Source organism: Cyprinodon variegatus, unplaced genomic scaffold (assembly GCF_000732505.1).
Source record: "Cyprinodon variegatus isolate N-32 unplaced genomic scaffold, C_variegatus-1.0 Scaffold835, whole genome shotgun sequence".
Lineage (NCBI taxonomy): Eukaryota > Metazoa > Chordata > Actinopteri > Cyprinodontiformes > Cyprinodontidae > Cyprinodon > Cyprinodon variegatus.
In genome coordinates this window covers 12,062-22,494 of record NW_015151288.1, presented here as the reverse complement: position 1 = coordinate 22,494, position 10,433 = coordinate 12,062, and the positions used below count along the sequence as shown (strand labels likewise).

The 10,433-nt window shown below is 42.3% G+C and overlaps 2 protein-coding genes across 2 annotated transcripts in view; one reads left to right on the top strand and one right to left on the bottom strand.

Moving 5' to 3' along the window:
- LOC107099065 (ceramide-1-phosphate transfer protein-like) overlaps nt 1–7,115 on the top strand; it is an 11,320-nt gene extending 4,205 nt beyond the window's left edge. Inside the window, exons 4-6 of the mRNA XM_015397033.1 lie at nt 2,243–2,408; nt 2,497–2,693; nt 4,964–7,115. Coding sequence (XP_015252519.1) covers nt 2,243–2,408; nt 2,497–2,693; nt 4,964–5,192 — 592 coding nt within the window. The 3' untranslated portion in view covers nt 5,193–7,115. The remainder of the gene's footprint in view (nt 1–2,242; nt 2,409–2,496; nt 2,694–4,963) is intronic.
- Nucleotides 7,116–7,689: 574 nt separating this feature from the next.
- Nucleotides 7,690–10,433, bottom strand: part of LOC107099067 (zinc finger protein 493-like) — a gene marked incomplete at its 5' end in the record, with an annotated part of 13,265 nt that continues 10,521 nt past the window's right edge. The window contains 2 exons of the mRNA XM_015397036.1: nt 7,690–9,976; nt 10,258–10,325. Of these exons, the coding sequence (XP_015252522.1) occupies nt 8,452–9,976; nt 10,258–10,325 (1,593 nt within the window). The remainder of the gene's footprint in view (nt 9,977–10,257; nt 10,326–10,433) is intronic.

Below are 10,433 nucleotides of genomic sequence, written 5' to 3'. Positions count from 1 at the left end.
TTTTCCTGAAAAGAGATCACTTGGGACAAAATCCTTAAATAACACTTCATAACGTGAATGTATTAGGGAGACATGACAACAGATTTTGATATAAACTGTAAACTTACTCAGATCAGAGAAGTTGCTTAGAGTTACAGAAGGCAGCCCTGGGCTCACCTCTCAGGAAGTGGCCCCGATTAAAAGATAAAGAGGAATTTTATACATCTCCAGTTTGCCACATCATTACATCATCACATCATAGATGTTAGCAGATGAGTAGACATCCATGCCTCCGGCCTCGTCAAAATATTTTACTTTGTTCTTAGCTGAAGGATGCCACTCTCATTCCATTTCAAAATCTTTGCCACGTAAAGAATGAAGATACTAACTGTATATCTGGACAGAGGAACTGTCCTAATTAGATAAACTATTAGGGAAAACATCATTTCTGATACGCAACAGGCAGCTAATATTAGGGTGGAATAAACTCACATCATCAATGATAATTATCCTGAATTGTATATAAATGTATTTCCTAAATGTGTTTCTTATTGAAGCACTTTTTTTTCTATATATATCAGGGGAAGATGGTGTTTCTTGTTATTACATTGACATAAATTTTTGCCATCAAAATATCAAAGGTAATAAGTTCTTCTCCTAGATCCCAATAAACCTATTGGCTTAAAATTTAGATCAGTGCCCTAAAAAGGGTTAAGATTGTGTCTATTTGGCTTTTTTTTCCTTCTGATTTGGTGATGATTTAGTATTAAAAATAAATGCTGTGCTACATAGGCAGTTAGAGAATTCTCCAGAGATTTCTTAACACCTAAAAGGTCTTTTGTGTGCCTTTTGGAACATTCCAGCTACTCTCCCAGAACTTGACGGTGCAGGTATTTGATAATTGGCTTTTTTAAAACTTGAAAATGATCACAAAGATCAGGAAAAATAAATTAGAAATCATTATTTAACTGATATATTGTGAAGGAACAGGATAAAGTGAGCTAATTATAGGTATAGTGGAGGATGTTCTTTTTCTGAGTGGATCATCTAAATAAGTGGTCCTCCTAACTGTTAATCATTCTGGTGAGATGTTTATGTACTGTAAGGCGACGTGCTTGTCCCCATTTTCACTTACCGGTGGTGACTCTGACATAGTGGAAAAATTGCTAATCTTCTTTTATAAATTTGTATGAGCGATGCAAACAGCAACTTTTAAACAGAGCTTGCATGAGCAGAAATGGGCTCCTGCATGCTCTCGCACGCATTTAATAGGCCTTTCCTCTGGGGAGCGGGTACAGGGTTGTGCATGTGCATTTTTTTATTTTATTTTTTTAAGTGGAAAGGATGGATCTTTACAAAAATGTGCGAAAATCCTCCACTATACCTTTAAATCCTATCCCCAAGCTAAACTTTCTTGAAACTTTAGCCATTGAGTTCAAGAAATAGTATCCAGGTTGGTCCGGGAACATGAATAGACTATTCTAAAGAATGTTCCAGCTGAGTACCAGCTAAATTCAGAAATATTTACATAAGTTCCTGGCAAGTTCAAAGTTACAGGAAAGTCGTCTATACATCCCAGAAACTATTATATAGTGCTGCAGGGTATTGTTTAAATTCGAAAGACAAATCTCCCTTGATTTTTCTTCTGTATGCAGACGCTGATGGACAAAGAACAAATTCACTTGGAACTAATCCATAGATGCGAGCAGACTCTAAAGCTGACTGTTGACAGTTGTGCGAGAATTTTTCGATTGGGTTGATTTTCAGCCTGATCGTGCGTCGTGTACCGGGGGTAACGAGGGGTGATCAGCTTCTCACGACCACCTCCCGATCAGAAATCTTGAGGTCGGGAGAAAATCAAACATGTTTGAAATTCAGTCGGCCGTCATTAGGTGGTCATGGGCGAATCGCTCAGTGGGCAAACAAGGATTCTTCTTCTTCCTCCCAGACGAAAACGCAAAACCATGTTTTTAGACGTACAGTGTGAGCAGGTAGATCGCATCAGAGTGTCGGGTTGCATAGTGTGAGAACAAACATCGTGAGCTGTGAACTCACACTGTACGATGAAACTGCAGGGTTTGTCGTACAGTGTGAGCTGTAGCTGCGTGCAACAATTGAAAAAATCGTACAGTGTATATCCGGCTTAGGAAGATTTTGCCGTTGTTAGCTGGCTTATTCCCACAGTTTGTATTTATGAACTTTATAATAAGTGCAAATCTAAAATCGAGTTGAAATATTGAATACTTTCCTTTTTTATCCTCAGCTTCATGGAGTCTCTGGGAACAATGGTCAGTTTATTTTCTCAGAAAGTGAAAGAAAAGACCGAACTGATTCGAGAGCTCTCCCTGAAACATGGTTTAGAGTTTCAAAGGGAATCAGCTGGTTCCTCTGGACAACAAGCCACAGCAGCATTTGGATCAAAGACAGGGGTGAGACCTAATGTTTATGTCATATACACGTAGAGACCGGTTTATCTACAATTTCAGCTACATTCTCTTCTAAACAATTCCCTAAAAGGTGTACCGATCTGTTCGATCCATGGTGGAGGGGGAGCTTAAAGCGGGCCAGGTCAACTTCTCCTATCGCACGGATTCAGGCTGCAGAACTCTGCTGCGGCTGCATCGATCCCTGCTCTGGCTGAAGATGATGTTAGAGGGTTTGTCTAAAGGACCAGACTCTGAGGGACGATACAAAACGCCTGGAGAGCTCAGCAGGTAGCAAAACTATAACAGATTAATCTAAAGTAGAATTGATAATTATTTAGACAAACTTTTCCAAACAGTAGTGAGAAGTATTATTCACAATATGCCATTACTGCAGATGATATAACTAAACGCTCCATCTCCCACTACTAAAGCCTGGTTAGTAGGTGTGGAGTTTGGAAGCTGAGGCAGAGGCAATTCAGCAAAAACACAAGATTTATTTTACGTCTGCAGAGGGAGAGGAAAAAGCTCTGACGGAGGCAAGCTCAGTACCGACATTTATACAACTCCCAATAGACACACATTCTCCCAGGGCAACTAACCCACCCCTGCATACAAAATACTTCCTCACACACGAACATTTGGAGGAAAACAACTTCAGTTCATCAAGGACATTCCCTGTTAGGTCAATATATCTTTCACTGGCAAGATAAACATTGCAGAACAGGTGTCTTCTGTTCACGGCATGAGGGAGGCTGTGTGACCTTGATTCTTTATTTCTCATGACTCATGAGCATGGAGACTGGTACAAGACTTCTCTACAATCACTCCTATTTAGGCAGAACAAAGGCACACTTAAAATATTTCATCTCACAATTAGGCCGAGGAAAAACACAATTTCACATAGGATATACAGGAGAGATGGAGAGCAAAGTTTAAATAACCACTGCATTTTGAACTGTAAAGTGCCTTGAGATGACTTGTGTTGTGAATTGGCGCTATATAAATAAACTGAATTGAATTGCATGACTTTACAAAGATGCATCTGGATGGATTTGGAGATTTCTGTGGAAATTTCTGTTGGACAAAAGAAAACAAACTAGAGATTACTGGCAGGAACTATTGGAAGACTGATGAGTTAGGCATGTCAATCCCAAGCTTTACACTAACATATTTAAAATGTGAGGCCATCTGAACAACAAGTAAAGTTTGGTCCAAATTGGATCATCAATGGGGAGAAGATCCCAAATGCAGTTCCAGTTCACCCTTCAACCTGCTTGAAAAGCTGTGCTTGAACCTTTGGGAGTTAAGAGTGAACACATATCTGAAAACCTTATAGATTGAAATAATTTTGTAAAGAAAGCCAGGCTAGAAGTCAGAAACCTCCAATTGAGAAATATTGCCTCTAAATGTGGTTCAACAAGTTTTCAGATCAGAGAATATTCATTTCAAATAATAATTAATAATGGAACTTTATTGATCTCACATTGGAGAAATTCACTCTCTGCATATAACCCATCCCCTCGGGAAGCGGTGGGCTGCCATTGAGCAGCTGCCATTCAGAGTGACAGTCTGTGGGAGTGAGGCTCGAACTCCCAACCTCGGGTTTAAGACTGGAGACTCTCCGTTAAAGAAAATTTGGAGCCGTTCACCAAACGAACGTCCAATCAGCGTTGGCTTTGAGGCGGTTTGAGGTATGACGCAACGAGAAGCGCGACAGTTCAGTCTAAAGAACATGGCGGCTTCAGCTGATGAAACTAGCATTAGCGTGGCTATCGAGCAAGTTTTATCGGAATTACACAGTATTTCTTCACTGAAAGAAGAGCAAAACACTGCTCTGGAGGCTTTTCTCAGAGGAAAAGATGTTTTTGCTCTTCTCCTGACTGGTTTTGGCAAGAGTAGCCTGGCTGTTAGTACGTCATATGCTTCGTTGATCTGATTGGTTTATTTGGCCCGTCTATCACCAACATAGGCCAATCAGCTAACCAGTATTTTCGCCCCTTCCAAAAATTACTTCAACGGAAGGTTTCCAGATGGATATGCGGAGCAAATCCATCTGGCGGAGTCAGGTTACGGGATTCCAAGCTGTATGCCCTAAACACTAGGCCGCCACTCCCCGTTTTTTTGTTTTTATTTTTTATTATTGGGTTTAATACAGCTCAGTGAAGTAGTGGGTAGCACTACTGCAAGAAGGTTCCGGGTTTGATTCCCGGCCCGGGGTCTTTCTGAATGGAGTTTGCATGTTCTCTCTGTCCATGCGTGGGTTCTCTCTGGGTACTCCGACCTCCCACGGTCTAAAAACATGACTGTTAGATTAATTGGCTTCTCTAAACTCTCCTTAGGTGTGAGTGTGTGCGTGAATGATTGTTTGCCCATTGACAGCTGGAGATAGGCACCAGCTCCCCTCGCGACCCCGCTTGGGATAATCGTGACGGAAAATAGAAGGGTTTAATATATTGGGTTTATGAATGTTGCTGTGTCTTATTAAGTGTTATTAAGTAGATTATTTATGTTAATTTGGGGTCAAATTTAGCTCACAGTTGCCCATTTTCATTGCCCAGAGATGCCTATAAGGTGGCGCTGGCCCCCCACCACCCCTGGATGCTCCGTCAGGCGGCGGAGATCGTTTTCCTCGCTCTTCCCGACAGAGAGTACTTCCTGCAGCTGGTGTGTGTGAAAAAACAGGAGGAGGCCACGCCTGTGCTGCGCATCATCATCCAAGCCCTTTCGGTAGTGCACACACGGACTCAACGGATCCTTAAGAAGTACGACATGTTGGAGCTGCCCTGAACACGACACCGCACCCTCTGAAGACTGACACATCCTGTCACTACTCAGCAAGAAAGACAATAGAGACTTTAGATATACTGGTGGTCTGGAATAAAAGATATTTAATGCTTTTTTATGCTGATGGTACAAAAATGCAAGTTTTTAATGAGGGGTAATTTATTAACTACTGTTTTTAACAGCAGTAACATATGTAAGATTTAATTTTATCTTTAATTATTAGCGGGTCTCTGCCTTTTAGCTAGTTATTCTAATTATATGGTATGCCCTCGGGGATAAAATAACACTTTAGGTAGACACCAAATACTTTGGAAGATCCAAGTCTTGGTTACTATGGTTACCCATTGTATTTTGGAGGAGCAGATGGAGAAGCAACTGAGACAATTCTTGTATCTAGACTTCCTAACCAAGCAGTAAACCTTGTCCTGACCACGCTCACAATTACTTGTGTCAAAATTGCTGTGGAACCTGAGGAAATAGTCTTTACAGACATTTTAACATCTGCGTCTTACAAGGCTTTGATTTACTCCACTCTGTAAAGCCTTGAACTCAACGCTATTTCTAAATATTTTAAGTGAAAAAGCTTCCTGGATGGGAAGAGAAACATCTTCAAACTTGGAAACAAGTCCAGTGGATTTTTTTTATTTTTTTCAACTGATGTTGATGTTCAGAGGGTGCCAAATTGTTTTAGGAAAATATTTTTCAATTATTCACTCCAGTTAAACAAAACGGATCGACGGATTTCACTAAGTCGGCATTTTATTACATCTTTGCAAAGAGAGAACAAGACGTCATACAGCCCTTAATGCATGGTAATCAGCCCTGTTCTGATCTGGCTAGTGTTTGTCTTCCTTACTTACAATGATGGAAAGAAGTCAGAGTCAAAACAAATTACAGATACTTTGGTTAAACAGTAAAAATGTTATGAATAAATCTTGAGAAAGGACCTGGCTTGTTATGGGAATAATAATAATAGTATAACTCAATATATGAAATAAGAGAAATCTAAATTTTCTGACTACACGGTCAATGGACAGCTCCACTCCTCTCCAAGTGTATAAGACATTTGGCTGACGATCAAAAGATGTGGCTACAAAATCGATCACTGACCTCCAGCAGAGACGTTCCCACTACAAAGTGCACTGCAGGATATTCTTATTATTGGACATGATGTTCATTATGGACAACCCATGGCTTGTACAGAATTCCAGTGATGGAACACCACTCAGAGCTGGGGGTTCATTTCCCCCTTACCACAACCCTCCAGGTGTCACTGTCATTTCCCATACGGGTGTTGAAGCCCAAAGAAGAATGACCAGATTCCTGAGAGGGGCTCCCATGCACCCATGCAAGGAAGACTATAGTGAGTTCACACAAAATTTGTTAAGAGCGTCAAAAACATTTAACGCCAAAATTTGGATGCTGCGTCAAACGCTGGTCGAGATGTTTAGATGCTCGGCGCTCTGGTTGTTTATCTGCTCTGTACTTTTGTTACAAGCTAAGGAGCAGCTGGGCTTTATTTACTTTGCTGAATTTGGAGAAAATTGCTTTAACTGTTTTAAGCAACAGAATTCACCGCAAAACATCTGTGCGGTTAGTTCATCAGGATCATGATCCAGCTAAAATATGCAGTTCTTGTTTGGAGCGCCAGACCTCCAGCATAACAGCGGACGGCAGTGCTGGGAATCCCAAATGAAAGCACTCTGAAGCGGCCAGCCTATCGGGGATTTCCTGCTACCGTTCAAAGCGGCTGGAGTGAATATGGTTAAATATGAATAAGGTTTGTGGTAAAAAAAATGCAAGAACTACCAGAATATAAAATCTAAAATTTTTAGTTTAATTTAGGTATTTATAAACTGTTTCATAAAGAGGTGTTTTAGTGCAGCGAATGATCAGACCTCCACTCTTTTCCTTGAACATAATAAACCATATTTATTTTTAATATGCAGGCAGCTCTGCAGAAGGTCCTGGATCAGTTTTACATATAAGTGGTCATTCTGTAAAAGTTCAAAAAAATCCACTGGATTTGGTTTTCCAAGATTTGAAGACGTTTCGCTCCCTCTCCAGGAAGCTTTCTCAATTCAAATGTCTGGATCCGCAGTGAGTTTGAGTCTTATATAGACAACGCCTTGTATCGCTTGGAAACATGCAAATGGAAACTGATGAATGGGTCGTTAGTTCCATCGTTAGCCTGTAATATCTGAAACCTGTCTATGATTGTTAAGGGTCAGTCGTTAAGGAGGTATTGTTCACCGGCTGGAGCGGGTAGGTCCCTCGTTCCTCTGTGATGGGGTGGGGGGGTGTGGCAATATCTGGAAGGGATCATCTCTATAACTGAATTGTACGTTTTTGGAAGCTGGAATCTGAGTCCACCACCTCTGTTTAAAGTTGGTTTTTCTCTCTTAACATAGATGGCTTCCTTCACACCCCTCCCAAACCACCTATTTTCTTTATCCAGAATGTGAACATTCTGGTCCTCAAAAGAATGTCCTTTGTCCACAAGGTGTAGATGTACTGCGTAGTCTTTTTCAGAGGAGGGCGCTCTTCTGTGTTGGGCCATGCGTCTGTAGAGAGGTTGTTTGGTTTCTCCAATATAAAGATCAGAGCATTCCTCGCTGCGCTGAACAGCATATACCACTCCGCTCATTTGAATTGAGCGGAGTGGTATATGAGACGTTTGAATTGAGAAAGCTTCTTGGAGAGGCGGCGAAGCGTCTTCAAATCTTGGAAACCAAGTCCAGTGGATTTTTTTGAACTTTTACGGAATGACTATGACCTGGATGACTGAGAATCTTCATCAGCTTATAAGTGGACACTGTGTCAAGCTGCACAAGTGTTCAATTCCTTAACTCCAGTGTGGAACCCAGGGAAGCTCTGATGCTGGGACGCCAGGACGCTCCTACACTTCGCAACACTCCTGATGCAGGATCTCTAGACACAGCTACACTTTGCAAGCTTTGATGCCCAGAAAGCGATGGGTGTGAACCATAAGGGTTACAGCAGAGAGGCCTGCTGATGGTGGTGTAGGAGGTAAGGTGTAGAGCTCTTTGAGTTCAGAATGCTCTAAAAGATAAACGACTGCTGTATTCGAGGAGTGCTCAAGGATTGTGTTTAATTAATAAATTTTTTCCCTTCTAATTTGACATTATTGGATAACCATCACATTTAAACATTTTGAATTGATCAACACAAAGTTAAGGGATCTTTAGGTATAAAGCATAGTAAAGTCTATTTCTGTTTTTCATTGTGACGTAACTAGTGTTCAAGGATCTGATGGATTCAGGGCAGGGTTTCCCTCCACCTGGTGACTCTGCGAGGGATTCCCGATAGGATTTTCCTCCATCTGGTGACTCCTGGAGGAATCCAGGACAGGATTTTCTTTCATTTGGTTACTCTGAGATGGATCTAGTACAGGGTTCCCTTCCATGCGGGGACTCTGAGAGGGATCCAGGACAAGGTTTTCCTGAATCTGAGAGGGAACCAGAGCAGGGTTTGCTTCCATTTTGCGACTCTGAGATGAATCTACGACAGGGTTTTCCTGAATCTGCTCACTCTGAGAGGGATCCGGGACGGGGTTTTCTTCCATTTGGTGACTCTGAGAAGGATCAAAGACGCGATTGTCCTCGGTTTGGTGAGTTTTCATGTGAGTTTTTAGACAGTGGCTTTGGGTGAAGGCTTTATCACAGACATTGCACCTGTAGGGTTTGAGTCCATTGTGGGTCCTCATGTGGACTTTCAGGTGTTCCCTTCTGGAGCACTCTTTCCCACAGACCTCACAGACAAACTGTTTGATGCCTCGGTGGATCTTGATGTGGCTGTCCAGGTTGGCCTTCTGTTTGAAACGGCGGCCGCACTCTTGGCACTCATACGGAGCATCGTCAGAGTGAATCCTCATGTGTTTCTTCAGGTCGCATTTGACCCAGAAGCCTTTGCTGCAGACGGCGCAGACGAATGGCCTCACATTGCCGTGAGTTCTGAGGTGAACCATCAGCGTTCCTTTCCAGAGGAACGTTCTGCAGCAGATGTGGCAAAGGAACGTCCGATCCCTCTCCTGGTGGGTCTTGCTGTGCACCTTCAACGAACCCTCGAGTTTAAAGCGCTTCCCGCAGATCTCACAGGCGTACTGCTTATCTTCAGAGTGGGTCAGCCTGTGCTGGGTCATAGCTCGGCGAAGGCGGAAGGACCTGTTACAGACGTCGCACACGTGTTTTTCCTTATTAGTGTGCAGCTTTTTGTGGGACAAGAGATGCGATTCCAAACCGAATGTTTTGAGGCAGATATCACACTTGTAGGGTTTATTTTCCACATGAAGCCATTTGTGATAATTCAGCGAAGCCAAATTTGTGAAGGTTTTACTGCAAACTTTGCATTTAAACTGACTCTCCCCTGTGTGCTTGGCAATGTGGAGGTTGAGGCTCTGGATGGAGACAAACGTTTTCCCACAGTGTTCACAGCTGTGGACGTTTTGGTGATTTCGAAGGTGTTCTTTCAGCTCATCCACAGACGCAAACTTCTCTCCACAGGCGCCACAGATGGCCTGAGGATCGCTGGCGTGATTCCAGACGTGGCTGATCAGGCTCCCTATCTGTCTGTACCACGCTCCGCACACTTTACAAGACATTTTACTTTCCACGGTCCTTTTCTTTACACTGTTCTCCTTCTTCTTTTTTCCTCTTTTCCTGGGAGTCTGAGGTTTAGGCTCAGGGTTCCAGTTGTCATCTTCAGCTTCATTGTCAGGGTCTGCGCTGTTTTCGCCCGCCTCCATTACGTCCATACTTTCAATAGGGCTACAGATGGAGGAAATAAAAACAACTTACCGTTATACGAACATCTGGCTGCACAAAATGAGAAAAACCTGCAACATTGGTACTGAATGTTGAGACTAAAACGAATTTAAAATGACTTTAAATAGAGAACTTTGCCAGAACTACCCTTTCTTTCACACGGCGTCATGCTTAGCGTATGAACTACCTTGAACTACAAGGCCTAGGTGAACTATGACTACATTTGCTGCCCTAATTACCCATAAAATGTGATAAAACAGGTAATACAACTTCGTTTTATTTACCTTTCTTGGACCCTGGTGTCGTCGCCCGTCATGACCACAGGGTTGACTGAAGGACCGTCGTCCATTTTCTAAAACAAAAAAGGTCAAATAATTAAATACAGTTGAATTTTTACCCTTTATGCACTAGGGATGGAACGGTTTATGAAAACCATCCGAACCGTTCGGTTCGACTGTCT